We start from the raw sequence: 24606 nt of genomic DNA, 5'->3' as shown, positions 1-24606 counted from the left end.
GTCAACTTGACTCTATCTGGAATGAACTACAATCCAGAATGGGAGGGCTCACCTGTGATCTAAATCTTCAGGCGAGAAGATACAACTTTCTGGCCTGGATCTTGGCAGCAGATTTTGAGGTGTAATGGCCATGAAAAACTTAGGCCCAGGCAAGGTAGTACAGGCCTTTAATCCGAGGACACTGAATTCAATGTCAGCCTGGGACAAAGCAAGTCCCAGGTCCATGCATAGTGGTACACACCTTTAATCTTGGCCACACCTTCTTCTAGAGACCTACATAAGGACATTGGAAGGAGGAAAACTAACACTTCTTCCACTGCTTGCAAGGATCAACTTGCCAGCATATCTGTTGGAACCTCCTTCTACAGAAGTCCAGTTGAAACAACTAGCCTCGTGGAACTGAGAAACTACTGAATTCTTGGACTTCTCATGCACAGCTGATGTTTGCTGGGTTATTTGGACCACAGACCGTAAGTCATCACAATAAATTTCATCAATATAGAGTTGCATCATTTCTGAGTCTAGAGAACCCTAAGAGACACATTATTTTACCATTGTCCTCAGTAGTCTCTTTTGTCTTCCATTATCATAGAAACGAAGTCTATCTTAAGACTTGTCCTTTAGTTTGTTTTGTTGGTGTGATGTGATAATTCTTGGTACAGGGGGTAGTACTATTTATCATGAAGTGTGGCCTTGTTAGAGGAAGTGTGGCACTCTGAATATGAGACTTTGAGGAAATCTATATATACAGAAGCTCTGCCCAGGGTGAGACACAGTAGTCTCTCCTTGCTGCCTTTGAACTGAGGTACAGAACTCTCAGCTCCTTCTCCAGCACCATGGATGCTGCTATGATGAAAATGAACTGAATCTCTGAAAGTGTAAGCTAGCTGCAACTAAATATTTTCCTTTATCAAAGTTGCCTTGGGGTGTGGGAGCAAGCAGGCTCTGGGGAGTAAGTGGTGACCTAAGTGAGTAGGGCCTGGGAGCAAGCAGGGACAGGAATAAGTGGGACCCAGAATGAGCGGAGGCTGGAGTGAGGAGAAATGAAGTGAAAAATAAAAGTAAAAGTTGGTTTGGTTGTTCTATCTTTTATAGTAATTGAAATCCTAAGACAGCTGGTTTTGGTTTTTCCAGACAGGATTTCGTTGTGTAGCCTTGGTCATCCTAGAACTAGCTCTGTAGACGAAACTGGCCTTGAACTCACAGTCTGCCTCTGAGATTAAAGGCATATGCCACAACTGCCAGGATAAGAATTATCTACTTGGGCCCCATGTGACGCCAATGCCTTTGATCCTAACACTTGAGAGGCAGACGCAAGTCTATATCTGATCAGGGCCAGTCTGGTCTACAGAGAGAGTTCCAGGGCAGCCAGGGCTACACAAAAAAACCTCAGAAATTAAGAATTGTCTTTCTAATTTGTCTCAGTCCTCCTTGGGCGTTGAAATCTTCTGCAGAATTAAATCTAAGCTCCTTGGTCTTAATTTCTAGCATCTTCTCTATTTGCCCTACTCCCACACTGAATTTTAAATCATTCATTCCTGAAGCAAAGTTTAAGTAGAGGACTGTTAACAGAAATATTAACTGTAAGCACTGAGGGTGGCTTATAGAGGGGGATCAACCAGACTTACATCCTATTCAATTCTATTAGGCAGTACTAGGTTTAGCAGCCTTAAAGTGGAGTTGGATAATAGTATTAGCTTCCCAAATTAAGGCTTTATTTTGCATTATCTCTACTGATATTGAGGGTACCTAAGGTCTTTTTCCAGTCCTATACCCTTCTTACAGCTTCCCATACTGGCATGGGGTCGAAGCTATGCCAAGTTCCTTTCTCCACTCACAGGAACATTCCTGAGTAAAAAATTCTCAGAAGAAAACCACAGAATGTACTGACTGATAGTCACCTGACCCTCTGGAATGTCCCAGGTAGAGTTCAAGTGGGTGTCATTCTTGGTAGCCAATAGATTTAAAGGTCAACATGCTTAGCCAATAAGAACTGTATTTTTGCTTATGTAACCTGTGCTCCTGAAATGTTTAAAAAAGATTTATTCATTATATGTAAATACACTCTAGCTGTCTTCAGATGCACCAGAGGATGGTGTCAGATCTCTTTACAAATGGTTTGAGCTACCATTTGGTTGCTGGAATTTGAACTTGGGACCTTCAGAAGAGCAGTCAGTGCTCATAACCACTGAGCCATCTCTCGAGCCCAAACCTCTTGTTTTGCATCGATCTGTGTTTCACTCAGGTGTCTTTAGGTACCACTGACCGAGGTTTGGGGTGTTACAATATGGTAAACTCAGAGACCCTGTCTCTTGTAAAAATCTACAGATGTGAGTAATTTACTATGTTAAGGGAGTTGTTGATGACTCAGCTAACCTACTTTCTCTCCCAGGCCCGTAATATACAGTCAGTGCTCTTCTATCCAGCACCATCACTTTCTTTCAGTCCTACATGCCAGGTTTTTGGTCTACGTCTTTTTGATTTCTTTGTAATGAATGATTTGAATTCATTATTTTAACAGTAGTCCTCAGTAGCCTCTTTTGTCTCTCATTACCATAGAAAACCAGAATGCAGTAAAAGGGTCCATTTGTTTGTTTGTTTGTTTGGTGTGGTGATTGAATTATGCTTGGAGCAGGGTGTGGTACTTTCTGGAAGTGTGGCCTTGTTGGATTACAGTTGCATCACTGTGGAGGCTGGGCTTTGGGGAAATGTATATATACTCAAGCTCTGCCAAGGGTGAGACACAGTAGTCTCATCTTGCTGCCTTCAACTTTCAAGGGTGAGACAAGCGGTTATCTGATCTAGGAAAACCTAGTCTGTAGAAAGAGTTCCAGGGCGGCCTGGAGTACAGAAAAGCCCTATCTCAGAAAGAAAGAATCCTCTTTCTTATTTGTGTCTTAGTCCTCCTTCAAGGAAGATGGTACTCAGCAGGTAGATTGTTGATTCAGTTTCTGGTTATGGAATGGTCTGGGAGTACATATAGTTTCCATTTTTCTATCAGATTTGTTCAAGATTGGAAGCAGAGGTAATCTGGCCACAACCATGTCTAGGACCTCTTCTGGGCTTCCTTGGCAACTAGGATGCTCAGAAGCTGGGTTCTTTAATGAGGTGCATTTTCCTGCCTACTTACCTCTCTCCTCATTTCTATGCCAGAAAGCAAGTCCCTCATTCCTTTGATTGTGTGTGGGATTTCACTAGCTGCCTTTACATCTCTTGGGGGGTTGTAACTTGGAATTGTAAGACCATTAGGCTCCTCCTCCTGGAAATTCTGTTTTATCAGAATATTTTAACAGCCACAGAAATGAAACCAACAGATAATGATTACTAGTGTGGTACTGCCTTGATACAGAAAAATAAGAGTGAGTTATGCTGACTATGTGTTAGAAGTAGCAAGTATTCAATTCTACTTAAAGCACTATGATATAGATTAGTAGGACTATGAGGGGAATGGTAGAATTTGAAAAGGATGCACACAAGAAGAACATCAGGGGTGCAGTGTATATTGTATGTGGTAATCATAGCAATGTGTAAAAGTGAAGTCTCAAAACGGCCCAGCATGGCAAATACAAAGCTTTCATTTCTATGATTTTAAATGTCATTCATAAAAACTAGCAAATATGGGCTGGACCGAGATCAGTACCACAGTCCCCCAAGCCCTTAATATCCTAAGAATATTTGGATCATGGAAATTAGGAATTGTTGTCCTGCCTTGTGTGTGTATCTATCTATCTATCTATCTATCTATCTATCTATCTATCTATCTACCTATCTACCTACCTACCTACCTATTGAGGAGGGCAGAGGGTGGGTGGTAGAGAAGTACTATTTTGTTGTTGTTGTTGTTGATGTTGTTGTTATTTTAAAGATAGACAAGTAGGAAAGAAATTAGGTTCCTTTACTTGTGGGCTTTCTCTAGCTGCCCTGACATCCCTTGGTGGCTTGTAACCTTAAATTGTAAGCCAAATAAGTCCCTCCTCCTTTAAATCTTTTTTTTTTTTTTTGTTTGAGTATTTTAACAGCAGCAATGGAAGTGTAACTAGAACCAGCAGATAATGCTTACTTCTGTGGTACAGAAAAATTAGTGAGTTATGCTGACTAAGGGTTCCAGGTAGCAAACATTCAAGACTTCTTCAGGCACTGTGATATAGATCAGTAGGACCATGAGGGGAAAGTTTGAACTTGAAATGAATGCACACTAGGAAAACACCAGGGTGTTGTGTGTATTGTGTTCTTATTGTAGCAATGAGGGAAAGTGTGGACTCAAAATGGCCAGACTTGGGAACTACAATGCGTTCAGTTAGCTTTCATTTATATGTTTTTAAATGTCCTTTATAAAACTATCAACTATGGCCTGGAGGAATAGCTCAGTGGTTCATAGCATTGGCTGCTCTTGCAGAGGAACTTGTTTGTTTCCCAGCACCCACATGGCAGCTCCCAACCATCGGTGACTACAATTTAGGAATCTGACACCCTCTTCCAGTCTCTGAAGGCAGCAGGCATGTATGTGGTACACAGACATACATCCAGACAAAGCACTCGAACACTGAAAGATGAAGATGAAGTACTTTTATTTAAAACTGTAAACAAACAATGAAAGTATTAGTTTGATGTTTATTTGTTTTTGTCTCATTTTGCTTTGCCTTTTAGGTTCATGAACTGTCCTAGCAAATGAATCTACCCTAAAGAGGGGAGGAAGGTGATCCTTCCCAGTGGCTGCACCTCTATAAGAGGGTTTAAAAGTTCCACAGTCTTTATATATTAAAAGTTCAACTGGGGTTCAGCATTGGAGCTGCAAGTTGCTCCATCCATAAGTTCGAGGACATTGGAGCTCCAGCCACAATGATTGAGGTGGTTTGCAATGACCGTCTAGGAAAGAAAGTCCGAGTGAAGTGCAACACCGATGATACCATTGGTGACTTGAAGAAACTGATAGCGGCTCAAACTGGCACCCGCTGGAATAAGATCATTCTTAAAAAGTGGTACACAATTTATAAGGACCACGTGTCTCTGGGAGACTATGAAATCCATGATGGGATGAACCTGGAGCTTTATTACCAGTAGAGCGGAATTCTTCCTCCTCCTTGCCCCACTCTACCCTGCCTTCCTATCCCACCCTCATTTGACACTTCTATAGATGGTCATTTTTCATAGTTTACATGAATAAAACCTTTGACGCTGTCAAAAAAAAAGTTCCTTCCCTTTAAAATATCCAATATCTTTTAAATTCAAAGTCTCTTAACTGTGGGCTCCACTAAAATGCCTTCTTACTTCAAGAGGGAAACATGTCAGGGCACAGTCACAATTAAAAGCACAATCAAACTCCAACCATCCAATGACTGCGATTCACTCAGGATCTTGTAGGTTCCTCCAAGAGCTTGGGTCACCTCTCCAGCTCTGCCCTTTGTAGCTCTGCCCTTTGATACCTCCAGTCAGCACAAAGACCTGCTGAATGTGGACCTGGCTACCTTGCAGACCCAGAGTAACTAGCTGTGTGGCCTCATCTCAAGAATCATTCACAACTTCTAGGTTCCAGCTGCCTGTCCTCCACTGCTGCTGCTGTTCTTGGTGTTCATCTCATGTACAAACACAGCAGATGTGTAAGATCCCAATATATCCATCAAAGGGGAAGACCTCAAAGTGTTATACAATACCTTATAATACCACTGCATATATGGCTGGCTTCTGATGAAAGACTTCACATGGGTCATATCTTGACAAACTGGATGAAGCACTTTCCATTGCTGATCTGAAGGTTGGTCTTTTAGTTTGCTGAATGTTTTTGCATCTGTGAGTCCACATCAATTTACCTCAGGCCCAGAGGGACACTGACATGTGTGTGTATGTTGATGGCAGAATGATCTAGCAGCTAAAGAAGTGTGAGGAGGTGAAGCCGCTGAAGCTGCATAAGGAGTTCCAGGGCTTAGAGGAAGTGATGGAGAAGAATACCAGAGAAGCCCTGTACCATCAGATGCTGAAAGTTGAGCATGGGGTGAGGGCCCAGATTCTCAACCTAAAGCTAGGAGAGGCAGAGCAGCAGGGAATGAATCAGGAAGAACAGGAACAGATCCAGAAGGAGGAAGGCCAGGTCCATCTGCACAGCCTGTACCCCCTGCAAGAGGAGGCCCCACAGTTCATCCAGCAGGTGGACACCTCCAGTCAGCACAAACACCTGGTGAATGTGGACCTGGCTAACATGCTGATCCAGAGTAACTAGCAGTGTGGCCTCATCTCAAGAATCATTCACAAAACCTTAAAGAGTTGCTATCCCCCAGCAGAGAATCAAGCTGAGGATGGGCTGGCCCTGTAGGAAATGTAGGACCTCCTCTTGAATTTGGAGCAGGAGATCACCAGAATCTCTGAAATGGAAAAGGAGGAGGAGGTGGTGGTGGGAGAGGAGGAGCAGGAGCAGGAGAAGGAAGAGGAAGAGGAAGAGAAGGAGGCAGCCCAGGAGTTACAGGTGCAGCATGGGACAGGGGCTCCAGGCCAGACCTCTGTACCCAGTCCAAGCCCAGCAGAGAAGACCTGCAGGGGAAGGTACAAGATTATAAGATGAAGTTTTATCAAAACTTAGCATGTTTCTGCCAAATGTTTGTTGGTCTTTGCCGACTTGAATATCAGTAAGGAATATCAGACCAAAAAGATAAAGATGGACTTGCAGAAGCATCCACCATCCCAGTAAGCCATATCTCCAGCATCACAGGTTCAAAGTAAAGGAGGTCTTTGACAAGATCCATAGCCTGCTCACTGGAAAGCCTGTCCAATCCTGTGGGCATTCTGTGTCTGTCACTCTTAGCCCTAAGGAACTTGATTTTGTCCAGTACAAACTGGCAGAGAAATTTGTGAAAGAAGGGAGGAGGAAGTGGGTTCTCACCATGAAGCAGCATTCTCCATTGCAGTGGTGGCATCTGGTATCTGGATGCTCCACGCCTGGTACACCCACTCCAGTAGTGACTTGCATGACAGTCCTAGAAACCTGGACACAGTCCCGAGGTGAAAAGTTCATGGAAACAGTTTCCTGGAACTGTGGCATCCCATATAATGAATGCTCCAAACTTGTCCTTGCGAATGGATCTGTGTGCTCTCTTTCAGGATTGTTATATTATAGGTGTCTCCAAGCAATGATTTGCCAAATACCTAAGAAAAATCAAACTTTGCTTACTGGACTTCACCAATGCCCTAGGTAGTCCTTGAGCTGACACTGGGCTTGGAATTCAGTAAGAATATTACCTATTCAGTAACATTCAAATTTTCTCTAGTATTCTAAGAGAGATAGTGAGAGAAATCAGGCATTACTATCTGCCGCAGACCTTTTGGGTCCCTGTGTCTGCGTGGAATGGGGTCTCTCGACGCGGGTGGGCAAAGCGTGGATGAATGACAGACAGACACACACGCAGGAGAGTTTGTGTGGAATCTGAATGTAATTTTACAACTGAGCATCAGACTTTTTATGCAGAGGACAATAAGGAAGTTGGGTGACATATTCGCAAGGTACAATTGAGGTAACTGGAATCTTACAGAAAACAGAGGAATGCAAACACAAAAGGTCTAAAGGGAACCACCCAGGATAGAATACATTGACAACAGCTGGGATCAACAAGGGCTCCACCTAAAATTCACTAACCTTAGAAGCCAGGGTCAAGGGCTTCACATCCTTGCCATAGTTCCTATTTAGTCCCTTGTATAGTCCACCTTCCCCTTAGGCCATTGTAAATACGTGTGTATGGGTGTAACTGTTATAGTATCTATTCTGGTTTCTCCTTTGGTCTGAAACTTCCTTCTTTTTAAGTGATGGTAAATTTCTGTGTAAGGGAGTGACTTAACTTTTACAATCTTGCTGAATTCTAAACCCTTGATCTTGGTCAAGGATGCCCTTGGAGTGTTGGAACACTGGCGGAAGGCTTTAGCCATGTCAGAGCACTTATAGGAAAATACTGAAAGAGAGCACGTGGATCCATACTCTAGACTAGCGTGGTACTGGAACTCGGGAATGAAAAATTAATGTATGGGTAGAGAACACTAGCCTCCAGGAGGAGAGCTTCCTTGAAACTCTTTTGCCTCATGAGTGACTTTTAAGCCTTTCGGCTTGTCCAGTTGACTCAACCAGAGAGCATAGCATTTCTCCCTTTCTATTTTTATTTTCCAGGATGTCCTGCCTCATCGTAGCTAGAGAGCTCAGGAGCACTCTAAAGATGAGTGGAAACACCACAATTACTAGTAAAACAATGCCAAAAATAATAACAAGTAGGATAATATATTGAACCCAATCCAGGGGGTTCAATGCACTAAGGTTGTTTTTTAAATCTCTAGCCAATTCATCAATGTTCCAAGTGTCCAAGTGACTTTTACTAATATCTGAAATTACCGTCTTTAACTGTTCTAAGTCATGAGAAATATTAGTATCTTTTTATACTCTCTGTAAATGAGATTATAAGGTAAGGGGGTAACACAAATGTATTGGAAAGAAGCATGACATTTAGTAGCTAACCTGGTCTTAATATTAGCAACATCTTGCCCCATTGCTAGCACTACTTTTTCTAGGGCGTTAACCTTTGCTTCCAATTTTTTATCTATAATATGTAGCTCTGACAAGGCTACAGAGATGTTCTTATGCATATCATTTACAAAATGAGCAGTATGCAGTTGCTGGACTAAGGCTGTGGTGGACAATGTAAAAGAAGTTAAAATTGCAATTAAGGCAGTAATTCCTAAAACCAGTGCTGCTACAAATCTTAGGTCTAATAAGTTCGTTTAGTCTTTTTAAAGTTTGTAATCCTGAATTTTTGAACCAAGGAACATTTCCTAACTTTACAGGCAGTAAAACATAAGCAGGTCTTTTTAACAAAATCATAACAGTAGATTCTTTATCTAATTTAGGATCTACACAATTAGTTAAATGACAAGGATTACAATGAATATGAAAAGACTTGCCAAGATTGGCGATCTTAACTCTTAAAATTATCTAACAATATAGCATACAGGTAAGGTGCAAACTTTCATAGCTATAAATAAGGAGCTGGCCTGAATGGCCAAAAACAGTGTCTCTGATGAAATCTTGTAGCAGTCCCTCCACCTCACGAGTCAGCTTTTCTAGTTGTCTCCAAGTTGACGCCAGGTCAGCTCTCCTTGTTGTGGCCCATGGCGGAGATAGGAAGAGTTTCTTTATTTTGTTTGTGTGTGCTCTCTGATTTCTCCTTCTCTGTGCGCTCAATACAGCTTTTTTTTGTCACCACTGTCAGGGCACTGTCAGTTCCTACTCACAGGTCAGCCTGTCACCTTGGAAGCTAGCATGCTCTTGTAGCATTCTGTGGAAAAAACAGAAACACTTCCCCTTTCCCCAATATTAAGTATCTGAACGGGATCATGCCATGTGCCAATAAGTGGATCCCTTCATCTCATGAGTATGCCTGATTGTAGGGTGCCATAGACACTCATCGAGATTTTTGGCATCTAAATTCAATTTTTTTTGAAGATATAAAGTTCCACAGTACTGTTTTCTTGAGAATTATAAAAATCTCAGTAAGATGGGTAACATTAAATTTTTGACAAAACATCTCAAATCCTTGGCTGTAATAGCCAGTTTTAATTTGATTTGGAACACCAAGCAAAAAGAATCAACACAGGCAATGACTAACTATATTTTTTAGAAAGACTAAAAAGGTATTAAGTCACATGTGCATATTTTATTTTTCTAAAATCAAAAATGAGTATCCATTTGCAATAATTGATTATAGGTCCTCGAGAATTAACACCAATGTGTGGAGCAGGTAGAAACTGAGGACACTGAGAGCAAATCTTTACAAAGACATGCACATTTATTTATTTATTTATTTATTTATTTATTTAAAATACCAAATTATTATCTCAAGCCATTACTATTTTGATGATATAAAGAATGAGATTATATGGCCAATTATTTTTGTATAAGATTTATAATCTACCTGGGATATAAATCTAGCATGGTATTGTCTTAAGAGGTCTTTTTTAGGCAATCTTTAACATTTTAAAACACCATCTACAGCACATAAATTATCTGTGCTGAAGCAGGCAGAAACTCAAAAGAATAAACATGTGATCTAATTCACATATACCTTTTCCCCATAGATGGGTTGTTATTAAATACAGTAAATGTGATGCATGCATGAATTTATAGAAGAAACAAACAAAAGCATGCATATAAGCAATTTTTAACTTATTTTTAGGATGAGTATCAATTGTATTTAAAATGATGGTATGTAATAGGTCAAATATCAATATTCTGCAATAACCAATTGCTGTTTGGAACAAGGAATTCTTAATTCTTAATTAGCACCACAGCAGCCTTATAATAGGATGTTAAAACTTTAAAGGTGAAGAAGGATGATTTTATATTAATGTTTTTTCTTGCCAAAGAATAGCTGTGGACATTTTTAACAAAAATAACTAGAATACGTAGCTAATATCTGATTACCACCAATTACAATCCATACCAATAGATTACAGAAGTTTCCTCTACTTTCTGTTAAAGCCTTTTTAGTTCTCTCCAGTTAATTTGAATCTCACTTGATAGTACCTAACAAAGGCTTAGGTTCTCCTGTGGTGAGTTTAAGGTGAGGTCTTAGCCAATTAACATTTCTTGGAAGCTTTTGAAAATAAAATTTTGAAGCAAATTTGTACCACAATTTTTCAGTATAATTAAAAACCCTAAATATTAAAAGATATTGTCTCTGAATCTTATGAAGCAACAATTACTCCCCAGAACTTTAAGGCTCACTGTGTGAAAAACAAAGATTTGAAGTAAACTTTTCTTTAGAGGCATTAGCTAATAAAATACTTTTTGTTTAGGAAACAATATACACTGAAAGATTTAAACTTTTTGCTTTTTGTAATGAAGCTGACAATAAAATTTTCTTACATATTATAAAGCTATGTTAGGCATACCTAGGGACAAAAATGGTCACCAGTTCACTAGAAGTAAACTCTTTACAGTTAACAGGATGCTAAGGAAATAATAAACTTTCAAATCTATAATAATTTTGTATGAAGTAGGTAAGCTATCTTGTAATGCCTTTATAAGTTATAAAGCCTGATTGACCTTTTATCAATCTTTAATTTAGACTTTATTATGAACAACACCTGGGTAGATCTGAAAAGAAAAAATGTTGTTTAGCTAAAAGAAATCTCCCTGAAGGCAGGGAGGGTGAAGTTTTAAGAATTTCACTAGGCGTAGTCTGCAAAATGCAAGAAACTTTGTACAAACTTTTCTGAGGCTGCTTTAAGCTTTGCATCAACCCAAATGTATATGTTTTTTAAACTGAGCATCTTGGCCCTCCTGTAATGAGGACCGATTTTTGAGGGACAATTTAACTCTCTATCCATGTCTCTAATTTTAGACAATCTTTTTTAAGATGACTTATACCTTAAACACTCTTTTATAACCTCTTATGGTCCTGTAAGGCCACAACCATAGCCAAACTGATTGTGTGAGGGTCTAATTTCTGCACAAAGATGAATATATCTAGTTAACTCTGCCTTGCTTTGTATGGCTGAATGGCCAAAGCGAGCGCCATTAGCACTCTCATAAGATGATTACACTTGTAACAATCTTAATTTTGGGTGAGTTAAAAATCTTAAGCTTTCAATCAAACTGCAAACTGCAGTCAATGGGACACTGGCAATTTTAACCATAATTTTTAAGTTTCCATTGCAATATTAGAATATATCTATAACTTTTGGAAAGCAAGACCCAATTTTAAACAATTTATTTTTCTTAAAAATCAATACTAAAAACATCACTATCACGTTACAAAATTTGGCTGTCAATTCATTAATGTATGACAGTTTAGACTTTAATGTTCCATTAAAGAGACATCGTTTTAAAATTTTATCTTTGTAAGTCTATCTTTTAGGATAAGAATTACATAAAATGCTATCTCAATTTAGAAGTATCTTTAGAGGACTAGTTCTCTGGGCTGGTTTATGCCAGGTGCTTTTGTTTCAAAATGACTCTGGCCCTGAGTTACTACTTTTAAGTTCACTTTATAACCAGTGATACATCTTTTTAATCATACCCAAATAACTTAAAAGCCAATTTTCTATGACCAAGATATGTAGATCATATTTATACCTTTAAGACCAGTCAAAAACCAAATGAAGTGGCTACACAAATCTTATAAATTTAGATCAAAGAATTTTACTTTTTATAGCTATACTATAAGATAAAAAACACTTTGTAATTTGCTAAACACAATAATCACAAACTTGCAGAGAACTTTTTAGGAAAAACAACTATCGGCTTATTTGTCTTAGAACTAAGAGGTTGAAGACTCCTTTTCTTTAAAGACAAGTTTTTTAGCAGGACCTCTCCTGCTGTGCTTGAATTTTGGCTAAAGTGAGGGGCCTCTCAGCCTCGGTTGTGCAACTGAGAGTGATTCAGCAGGTAAAGTTTTAACCATTTATTTATTTATTTATTTATTTATTTATTTATTTAATTTTCAACATGAAACATAAAACAGTCAGTCATTCAGACAACGAAACAGTCACTCAGACAACCAAACAAAAGACACATGAATTGACATGATTGGTGCACCAAACATTAGACAATACATAAAGAGGATAGAGAATTCCTCCTGTAGGGGCCAGAGAGAATAAAACAGGGCGTCCCCCGATTTCTCTCTGTCCCTGGGAGAGTTTTAAAATCCATTTTCCTCTATCACTTCCTTTCCTTTTCTGCTTGTAAGAGGTAGCTTGTCAAACCAAGATTAAAATCTAGAATTTTTTAACAGCTTTTGGCAAGCATCTAAAACTTCTAATTTATTTAATCTGAGGGCAAATTTTTGAGAAAACACACAATCTCTATACACAAAATGTCTCAAATAGCCTAGAAGTTTACCATGCTGAATCTTTTTTGAAGCAATCAGTCCACACTTAGTCAAATATTTTATAGCCATCTGTAAAATGCTCTCTACTTTCTGCAACCAACAAAAATACTACTATAGAATGAATTATATATGTTTGAGGAGATGACTTAACTTTCAAATAAGTCTTTTCTACGAATTTTTTGACACATGTAGGATTGGGAAATTGTAAATAAGGTAACAGTAAGAAGTGAGCTATATTTTGACATTTATGAAGTCTCTTTTTATACTTTAACCATAATTTAACCATAACTTTTAATTTTACCTAAAGTATCAGAATCCACCACTTGAAGTTTTTCTTATAACTGGAGCCGAGTCCTATAATGAGCTCTACAGTTCTTGAATGGGGCGAAGAGATTGCCCCTTTAGTTTTTTTGCTTTACCCGCCTCTTTTGTGAGCTGAGTCCCATCTTTATGGGACTTTGACCTGTAATCATTTCTCCAAGGTTCTCTCCACCACAGCCTGGACAGAGACCTGGAGAAAGGCCCTTCTTGTTTCCCGAGGGATTATTACAATCTTTACTCAGGTGCCCTGGCTTTTTACAACCGAAACATGCAGTTTCATAGTTTTCTGTCTTACCCGCTTCTTTTGTGAGCGGAGTCCCATCCTTATGGGACTTTGGTTTACATTCACTTCTCCAGTGTTTGTCACAACGCTGGAAAGGACCCAAAGGAATGCTCTTCTTGTCTCCTGAGAGATTTTTACAATCTCTCAGGTGCCCCGGTTTTTTACAGCCGAAACATGTAATTCCATCAGTAGCGCCGAATGTCTTCCCTTTCTTTGCTGCGGTGTAAACTATCTCCTGAATTACAGCCGGTGAGGCATCTACACATGCTTTAATATAATCTTGTAGGGAACTTGTCTTGTGGATTGGTCTGTTCAGGTCTTGGCACAAGGTGTTCACGTATTCCCAAGCCAATTGTTTTATTAATATATCAGTTCCTTCCGAGGGGGGAAGCATCATAGAAACTGCCTCTTCCAATCTAGCCACAAAACCTTCATAAGACTCATCATGCTTTTGCCTAATTCCTGAAAGGACTGTGAACTTAGCCCTAGGTGGAGGTAAACTCTGCCAGCTGAATACGGCTATCTGATTAATTTTCTCCAACACTGCCTTTGGGATTTTCAGCTGTGCTGCTGGTCTAGCATAGTCCTTCTGCCCAAGAAGCATAGGCACCATGAGTTTAGCTCCATTTCTCGATGTAGATCTTTCCTGAGCTAACTTCCTGGCCCTTTTTTCATACTCTGTTCTCCAGAGAATGAAATCTCTGGGAGTGAGAGTAGACTTTGCTGTTTGGTGCCAATCACAAGGGGTCAGCCACTGGCTTGCTACCGCATCCAGAATCTGTAAAGTACCTTTTGGGTCCCTGTGTCTGCGTGGAATGGGGTCTCTCGACGCGGGTGGGCAAAGCGTGGATGAATGACAGACAGACACACACGCAGGAGAGTTTGTGTGGAATCTGAATGTAATTTTACAACTGAGCATCAGACTTTTTATGCAGAGGACAATAAGGAAGTTGGGTGACATATTCGCAAGGTACAATTGAGGTAACTGGAATCTTACAGAAAACAGAGGAATGCAAACACAAAAGGTCTAAAGGGAACCACCCAGGATAGAATACATTGACAACAGCTGGGATCAACAAGGGCTCCACCTAAAATTCACTAACCTTAGAAGCCAGGGTCAAGGGCTTCACATCCTTGCCATAGTTCCTATTTAGTCCCTTGTATAGTCCACCTTCCCCTTAGGCCATTGTAAATACGTGTGTATGGGTGTAACTGTTATAGTATCTATTCTGGTTTCTCCTTTGGTCTGAAACTTCCTTCTTTTTAAGTGATGGTAAATTTCTGTGTAAGGGAGTGACTTAGCTTTTACAATCTTGCTGAATTCTAAACCCTTGATCTTGGTCAAGGATGCCCTTGGAGTGTTGGAACACTGGCGGAAGGCTTTAGCCATGTCAGAGCACTTATAGGAAAATACTGAAAGAGAGCACGTGGATCCATACTCTAGACTAGCGTGGTACTGGAACTCGGGAATGAAAAATTAATGTATGGGTAGAGAACACTAGCCTCCAGGAGGAGAGCTTCCTTAAAACTCTTTTGCCTCATGAGTGACTTTTAAGCCTTTCGGCTTGTCCAGTTGACTCTACCAGAGAGTGTAGCAACTATCTTCTACATACTTAGAAATCTCAGGGCAAGCTTAGCAACGTAAGTTTAGAATTCTTATTGTAGTATGTATGCCAGACTACATTACTTATTAGTAGAAAGTCTTCCCACACAATCACTTAGAAAAAAAGCTGAGTCACTCCCATATACAGGAATTTACAATGGTTTAGGAAGTAGTAGTAGGCTGTGGTTTGAGGAGAAACTAGAGTATTGCATTATTCATGAGAATGTTAGCTAGAGTGGAACTCCCTAATTAGAACTATGGCTTGGACACAAAAGCCCTTGGCCTGGAAGTGCAAAGATCTCACACCTGGCTTCTAAGAATATAGCTGACCTCAGATAGAGCTGACTATGTCTCAGTTGTTTTATTGCCCAGTTCCTGACAGCCTTTATGTTGTTTGCATTCCTCTGTTTTGTGTAAGAGTCATTAAGCATCCGGTAACCTCATTGTACCTTGCCAATGTGTCACCTAACTTCCCTATTTTCTTCTGTATTAAAAGTTTGATGCCTGATTTGACAAATTACATCCAGATACACACTCTCTCTGTGTCTGTCATCTGCACCAACTCCTTGCTTGCCTTTAACCACCGGAACCCGAGTTTTGCCTGTGGATTTAGGACCCAAGTGAGATCTGTCTGCGGCACACCCCAAACTGGGAGACTTCATTTTTTCTCATCTCCACAAGAAATGTCCATACTCTGCTCCTTTCTACCCAGCTTTCAAGGAAGGGATGACTCTGGAGGATTCTCAAAGGATACTTGTCTACCAAGTGATGGATTCTAAGGTTGAACAAAAGGACAACTTTCTAAAACACATGTATGGGGTGATCCATTTGTATGCCACCATCATCCAACTACAGTGGCCCTTTGGAAGCCAGCAGGAGTCTCACAATCATGGCTTGTATCATGGCTGGCACTGGTTGGCACAGATCTTAAACGTGGATCCTCTATCAGATGTGAAAGCTTGAGCAATCCCCGTAAAAAAAAAATGCAAAATATTTGTACTCCAAGACCATTCCATAACCAGAAACTGAATCAACAACCTACCTGGTGAGTACCATCTTCTTTGAAGGAGGACTAAGACACAAGTAAGAAAGATCATTATTTCTTTCTGAGATAGGGCTTTTCTGTGTACTCCAGGCTGCCCTGGAACTCTTTCTACAGACTAGGATTTTCTATATCAGATAACTGCTTGCCTCCCTCTCCCAATTCAAAGGCAGAAAATGAGATTACTGTGTCTCACCTTTGGCAGAGCCTGAGTATACATACATTTCCCCAAAGCCCTGCCTCCACAGTGATGCATGTTTAATCCAACAAGACCATACCTTCCCATAGTACCACATCCTGCTCCAAGCATAAGTCAATCACCAAACCAAACAAAAGGAAACTTTTTACTGCATTCTGGTTTTCTATGGTACAATATTAAAATAATGAATGTGAGAAATCAGAAAGGCATAGACCAAAACCTGGGGTGTAGGATCATAAAAAAGTGATGGGGCTGGATAGAAGAGCACTAACTGCTCTTCCAAAGGTCCATAGTTCAAATCCCAGACATCACATGGATGCTCAAAACAACCAATAAAGGTATCTGACAACCTATTCTGGCACCTGAGGACAACTACGTCTGACTGGAGCTAGCAGGACCAAGCCAGAGCTATCAGAGGTCCTGAATTCATATTACCAGCAACCACATCATGGTTCACAATCATCAGTACAACTACAGTGTACTCATATACGTTAAATAAATAAATTGATCTTTTTTTAAAAAAAAAAGGATGGATATGTTCTTCATTCAAGTCTCATTTTCCACAAAGACATATCATATGTCATGCTTGTACTATGATGATTCTTCATTGTGCTATGGTTATGTAGAGAACAGCAATTATACTAGAAAATAATTAAGAGAGTAGTTTTGTAAAACGGATTGAATGTCACAGTGGGTATAGGCTCTTGCTGCCATGCTTGACTACCTTGAGTACTGTCTCAAAGAAATGGAATCTCTCAGGTTGTTCTCTGACATTCACACAGCTATATTTGTTTTATACAAACACACAAACATGTTACCCATACACTCATGTACTAAATGTAACAAAACGTAGTTTACAATTTTATTATATATGTAAAGGTGTTTTTGTCTTCCAGTACATCTCTAACAACATGTATCCCTGGTACCAAGGAAGCAAGATAGGGCATTGAACCCACTTCATACTAGAGTAGCAGATTTTTGAGGCACCATGTGTGTGTCAGGAATTAGTGCTCTTAAGTGGTCTCTTCAACCTAATGAACTTTATTTTTAAATGAATTATCACAGGCCATGATTTTGTTTAGTTATTTGGGGTGTAGGTTTGGTTCTATTTTGTTGGCTTTTCATTTGTTTCCCTATGTTATCTGGTTCTGGAACATAGCAAGTTACCTAAGTTGTCTATGTTTCAGCCCCCTACACCCCAAATTTGCAGAAAAATACAAATAAACAGCAACAAAAAAAATCAGAAGACCTAACTTCTCTCTATCTCATCTTTAAAACCTGGAAACTTGAAGTTATTATGAAGTTGAAGTGAGATGACAAGGGCTGAGAAGGATGTTGCTTACTCCATATAGTACTTATTGCTCATGCAGGAAGTCATCTGTCAAAGTCATCTCATTATGAGGAACACAAATACACATATAAAACCTTTGCTGTCTTTGGAGCAGAAATAAGAAACAACCAGAAAGTGGTATTCATGAAAAGGAACTCTCTATGACGCCCAAAACACAATTCCAGTCATTTCTCTCTATCAGGAAGAAAGGAGAAACAACTAAAAGTGGTGCACACACACAAGAAAAGAACCAGATTGGTGGCCATCTCTCGGCTCCCCTGAGACCACACCCACCTCAGACAAGGACTCAGGACATCTCTTGGCCCCAATGTAGCCATGGATACCTCTAACTGCAATTGGCCACAGATACAAAATCAAGGTCTTCTTCCTACACAGGTGGATGCCTCAACTTCCTGAGCTATGCCCAATTAAACTGAAACTCAGAATGTCTCTTGGCAAAACTCTCACCATAGATGGAGAAACCAAAGTATTCCATGGCAAAACCAAATTCACACAATATCTTTCCACAAATCCAGCCCTTCAAAGGATAATAAAGGGAAAACTCCAAAACAAGGAGGGAAATTACTCCCTAGAAAAAAGCAAGAAAGTAATCCTTCAACAAACCTAAAAGAAGATAGCCACAAAAACAGAATCCCATTTATAACAACAAAAACAACAGGAAGCAACAATTACTTTTTCTTAATATCTCTGAATATTAATGGACTCAATTCTCCAATAAAAAGACATAGATTAACAGACTACTACATAAACAGGACCCAACATTTTGCTGCATACAGGAAACCCACTTCAGGGAAAAATACAGACACTACTTCAGAGTAAAAGGCTGAAAAATAACTTTCCAAGCAATTGTCTGAAGAAACAAGCTGGAGTAGCCATTTTTTTTTTTTTTTTTGCCATCAATAAGAACTTTACTTATCTTAAAAAAATCCAAATGCTGGCATTGTCCAGAAAATTTTAACCGGTTTATTTATAATTGTTATAAAGTTGAACTGTTGAAATGTATTCACTGAAACATTTTGCTTGCATTAATGCTTTACATCTTGCATTTATATTAAAAATTCACACACAAATGAACGTGGAGAAATGCCAATACCTGATTCTGTCCCCTATGTTTCCACTCATAATCATATACTTAGGTACCTTCGACCCCATGGAAAAAATATCTAACATTCAGAACTATTGATAACAGGAAGAAGAGGAAAAAAAAAATTTTTTTGAGAATGAAATGTTTCCCCTCATAGTGGACTCTTACGCATGTTCTCCGTGTATTCAGTGTGCTAGCTGGATATCTTTTGGCATAATTGTGACACGTTTGGCATGGATAGCACACAGATTGGTATCTTCAAAAAGGCCAACCAGATAGGCCTCACTTGCCTCCTGCAAAGCACCAATAGCTGCATTCTGGAAGCATAGATCTGTTTTGAAGTCCCGAGCAATTTCTCACACCAGACAGTGAAAGGGGAGCTTGCGGATCAGAAGTTCAGTGGATTTCCGATAGTGTCTGATTTCACCGAGTGCCACAGTACCAGGCCTGTAATGATGAGGTTTTTTTCACCCCTCTAGTAGAGGGCGCACTCTTGCTAGCGGCTTTTGTAGCCAGTTGTTTCCTGGGTGCTTTAACACCGGTGGATTTGCGGGCAGTCTGCTTTGTATGAGCCATGGTATGGACACCTCCTTACTTACCCGAATTCTCCTTCAGCTGGAGCTCAGCATGCAAGAGGCAGCACTGGCGTTGGAGAGCATCAGTGTGGCGAAGTTTGCAAACACCTGAAGTATCCATTCTAATATCGAATAAAATTGATTTCCAATCCAAAGTTATAAAAAAATACAAGGAGGGGCACTTCATATTCATCAAAGGTAAAATCTTCCAAGAGGAACTCTCAATTCTGAATATCTATGCTTCAAATGCAAGGGCAGACACATTCATTAAAGAAACATTAGTAAAGCTCAAAGCACACATTGCAAAGACCTTCTGTGATACTTTCTTCCTTCTTAGAATGAGAAACAAAATACCCATGGAAGGAGTTACAGAGACAAAGTTTGGAGCTGAGACTGAAGAAAGGACCATCAAGAGACTGCCCCACCCGGGGATCCATCACATAAACAACCACGAAACCCAGACACTATTGCATATGCCAGCAAGATTTTGCTGACAGGGCCCTGATATAGTTGTCTCCAGAAAGGCTCTGCCAATGCCTGACAAATACAGAAGTGGATGCTCACAGTCATCTATTGGAAGGAACACAGGGCCCCTAATGAAGGAGCTAGAGAAAGTACCCAAGGACCTAAAGGGGTCTGCAACCCTATAGGAGGATCAACAATTCGAACTAACCAGTGTCCCCCAGAGCTTATGTCTCTAGTTGCATATGTAGCAGAGGATGGCCTAGTCAGCCATCAAATGGAGGAGAAGCCCTTGGTCTTGTGAAGATTATATGCCCCAGTAGAGGGGAATGCCAGGGCCAAGAATTGGGAGTGGGTGGGTTGGAGAGCAGGGTTTGGGGAGGGTATAGAGGACTTTTGTGATAGCATTTGAAAGGTAAATGAAGAAAATATTTAACAATAATAAAAAGAGTTGTCCTGGTCATAGTGTCTCTTTACAGCAATAGAATCCATAGCTAAGACAGACTGTAAAGGAGTGGCCTCAGATATCAGAAGGCTGCCTTCTGAGCCACAAAATACTAGGTAGTAATGAAGATTATCAAAGTAAATGGCAGGGCTCAGAGCAAGGGGTTAATTGCCAGTGTTCCAAAGGAATAATGAAATCTGGGAACGAATGGGGTCTGGAGTTCCCACAGAATTTTAAATAGGAAATATCAGTGTTAGCAAGGAAGCAGCCAGCCAATAGCAATGCTTCTCTCCTATTTCCCCACACAAAGAACAGCTCAGTCCAAAGGGGCTGCAGGATCAAATCTCAAAGCCATGGATAGTCAAAACTTGATATTTGACATTTCAGAATACTTTTGGCTAACTTAATAATAAAAATTTGTGTAATGCTTTGTAAGTATCTTAGTAAGGGTTATACTGCCTTGAACAGATATCAGGACCAAGTCAACACTTACAAAGATGACATTTAGATGGGGCTGGCTCATAGGTTCAGCAGTTCAGTCCATTATCATCAAGGCAGGGGAATGGCAGTGTCCAAGCAGAAATGGGGCTGGAGGAGCTGAGAGTTCTACATCTTGTTCTGAATGCAGTTAGCAGAAGACTCACTTCAGGTAGATAGGATGAGGGTATTAAAGCCAAAGCTCACAGTGACACACCTATTCCAACAAGGCTACAATGCCTAAAAGTGCCACTACCTATTAACCATGGCCATATCTAATCATAGCATAATAAAAAAGTACATTTACTATAACTTCCTAAGCCCACATAGCCTATAGCAGTCTTAACAATGTTAAAAGTCCAAAGTTCAAGGTCTCTTCTCAGTTTAATCCAATCACATAACTGTAATCCTCAAAGCAAGACAGGAAGTCAGCTGGGCAAACTCAAAACTCTGCATCTCCATGTCTAATGTCAAAGCTGTGCTCAGATCTACTCCTGTATTGGCTTGATTGACTGCATCAAACTTCTTTCCCCTGGGCTGGTTCTATACCCTGTCAGCCGTTTTCCTAAGTAGATACCCCATGGCTCTGGCATCATGAACATCTTAGGGTCTCCAATGCAATTTCAATGTTATACCTTGTTTCAATGACTGAGATCCTCACATGATCTTCTGGCCAACTCCAAAGGCCTGGTGTCACTTCACCAGCTCTGCCTGTTATAGCATCTTAAGCTCAGGTTGATTCACTCCACCACTGCTGCTGTTAATGGTGATCATCCCATAGTAATGGCATCTCCAATTCACCGGGGTCTTCAGCAGCAACAAGGCTTAACACATAGTCTCTCACAGGCTGTACTCAAGTTGCCAAGTCTCTAATCCTTTGCATTACCCCATAAGTCCTGAGACATCAACAGTAACTCAGGATGTACTTTCACCAATGTCCTTCCCTGATCTCACACAGTCCCAAGGCTCAGCTGCTCTTCATGATCTCAAAACCAGTATCACCTGGGTGACTCTTGCTCATTAACAAGTACAGCTGCATTACAAGATAAAACATTGCCTATCTCTGGAACACAGCTTCTTTGTGCACTCAGAATATACATCCCAGAAGATTTTGAGATACCAAATCTTTTAAGTTCAGACTTCATTTTAAAGAACCTGACTTAAGTTTGAAGTCAGGTAAACTAACAGGCTGTTACCTAGCATTAGTTTCCAAGTTTCTCCCTGTCTTAGTCAGAGTTTCTATTCCTGCACAAACATCATGACCAAGAAGCAAGTTGGGGAGGAAAGGGTTTATTCGGCTCACACTTCCATATTGCTGTTCATTACCAAGGAAGTCAGGACTGGAACTCAAGCAGGTCAGAAAGCAGGATCTGATGCAGAAGCCATGGAGGGATGATCTTTTCTGCCTTGTGTCCCTTGGCATGTACAGCTTGCTTTCTTATAAAACCCAAGACTCCCAGTCCAGGGATGGTCCCACCCACAAAGGGCCTTTCCCCCTTGATCACTGATTGAGAAAATGCCTTACAGCAGGATCTCATGTAGGCATTTCCTCAACTGAAGCTCCTTTCTCTGTGATAACTCCAGCTATGTCAAGTTGACACAAAACTAGCGAGTATACTCCCCAACAAAACCTGAGCCTAGCTCCACTCTCTAGGCTAATCCCCAACCAGACCAGTTTCTTCAGGTTACACCCAAATGACCAGCATCTCCAGGTTAATCCTACAACAATACTCCACCCCCTGCTTAACAACCACTAATGCAGAGTGATGCAGAAATTAAGTTTATGATATGACTGCCAGCACCAGCCAATTATGTTAAAGGCCACAGTGTATTTGTAATAAGATTCTTGAACATGTATCCTCAGTTTGCTGCTTACTACAAAGCCTTGCCCAGACAGACATTTGATTTTCCCCCCACCCCCACCAAATCATTCTGTGTGACAGTTGTGTTATTGGGGTGTGGGTGAGCTAGCTCAAATAGAATAAAGACCCTGCTGTTAGTTGCATCAGATCAGGTCCTAATTTGGGCCACTAACAATTCCCTGGCATTATATTTTGTTACATTGGCTGGGAAGTTGCACATGACACACAGGACTACTTATCTGGAGGGTCTTGAAGGCGGCAAAACTAGTCTAGATATTTCTGTTTTTATGTTTGTAACATTGCATAAAACTTCCTGCTTCTTGCCTATCTGATCCCCGAATTTCTCTAAGCTTTCTCTGAGAACTGCAGAGCAGAACAGAAGCAAGCTTGTGTAAAGATAAATGTGGAACTCTTCCAGCTGTGTTGAGATGATTTATTTGTGTGGAACCTGGTGGCTTGTGTTGGCGTGGTAATTCTTCTAAGTTTGAAGCCATGCTGAGGAATTTGTCTGAGTGCCAGAAGTTTTCTATGTGATCTGAACAGGTGAGTACTTGTGCAGTGATTTGTGTGGTGCCAAATTTCTCTGAGTGTTAGAAACTTTCTATGAGATCTACTGAGCAGATTGTGTAAAGAGAAATGACTTATGTTGTTAAGGTACTTTTCCCAGGTCTGAGTAAACATTAGTACTCCAAGTTGTCTCATGTGGAGCACCACCTTATGGTTGTTCTTATTACTGCATGCTGCATCATTTTTTTTTTCCATGTCTGAGTGGTACTACATCCATCTTCTGTGAGCACCACCTTCTGGTTTGTTCTTGTTATATATAGGCTATATCTTTTAATGGTTTTGGTTAGTTTTTTTTTCCTGGTTGTGCCTTTTTCTGTTCACTAATTCTAAATGTTGCCATATCTTTCTAGGAACAAGACCTTGAATTTGTTCTGTGGTTGATTTAAGCTTAGGACAGACATGTCTGGGAGCCTTGGCAATGGTGGAGCTGGGAGACACTGTTAGTACCAGTTTGGGTCGGCGTGACTCAGAGAACTAAAAGGTTCACCCATCTAGAAACAATTCCTTGATTTTGTACCTGTGGCCAGTTGCAGTTAGAGATAGACATATCTGTGAGTGTGGCTACTGCAGATAGAGGAAATGTCCTGATTCTTGGTCTGGGGTGGACTTATTTTTATGGGAGTAGAGAGATGCCCACCAGTCTGGTTCTTTTCTTTTGTTTGTTCACCACTTTTGGCTGTTTCTCATTTCTACTTGATAGAGAAAAATGGTTGGACTTGTGCTTCGGGTGTCATCAAGAGGTCTATTTCATGAGCAACATTTTCTGATTGTTTCTTGTTCCTGCTCCACAGACAGGGAAGGTTTTATTTGTATTTTTGTGTTGCTCATTGTGAGATGACTTTGACAAGATAACTTTGAGGAAATGTCTTTGTCAGATGACTCTGATGATGTAACCTTGATGAGGTGAATTTGATGAGATGACTTTGATGATTTAACTTTGAGTTTGTCAGACTTATTAACAGGCTATGTCTACCACATTCTACCAGTTCGATTACACATATAGCGCCCCCCCCCCCACACACACACACATGTTCGCTTTCCTCTGACTCACCCAGACTGGCATTTTAACCCCATTGAAGGAAATAGGGGACACTTGGTCTACCATTTGGCTCTGCTGGCAGGTCTCAAGGCAGCCACAAGACAGACCACATATTTGGACAGAGTATATGACATTAGGCAGCAAGAAAATAAATGCCTTACAGATTTTTTTTAGAGAGGGCCATAGAGACATTTCAACAACACAGTCCCATGGACCCTGAATCACTGGAAGTAAAAGTAGCAGTCACTCTAGTTTTCATTATCCAGACAGCACCAGATATTAAGAAAAATCTACAGACAGTTGAGAGGTTATGCAAAAAGAGTCTGAGGGACTTAGTGATAGTGGTAGAGAGAGTATTTAATAGAAGAGAGACTATACAAGAGAAGCAGATAAAAAGACAAAAGCAACAGACTTGAGAACACGCAAAGATCCTGTTGGC

The 24606-nt window shown here is 40.3% G+C and overlaps 1 protein-coding gene and 1 pseudogene across 1 annotated transcript; both read left to right on the top strand.

Annotated features, from left to right (window-relative positions):
- Positions 1–323: 323 nt before the first annotated feature.
- On the top strand, positions 324–5189 carry Gm16381 (predicted gene 16381). The gene is made up of 2 exons (NM_001166062.2): positions 324–470; positions 4648–5189. Exon 2 carries the CDS (start codon positions 4840–4842, stop codon positions 5059–5061), a length of 222 nt encoding a protein of 73 aa, NP_001159534.1. The 5' UTR covers positions 324–470; positions 4648–4839; the 3' UTR covers positions 5062–5189.
- Positions 5861–16229, top strand: Gm3742 (predicted gene 3742; annotated as a pseudogene).

Source organism: Mus musculus, chromosome 12 (assembly GCF_000001635.26).
Source record: "Mus musculus strain C57BL/6J chromosome 12, GRCm38.p6 C57BL/6J".
Taxonomy (NCBI): Eukaryota; Metazoa; Chordata; class Mammalia; order Rodentia; family Muridae; genus Mus; species Mus musculus.
Note: the sequence above shows the minus strand (reverse complement) of the source record. Positions and strands in the feature narration are given on the sequence as shown.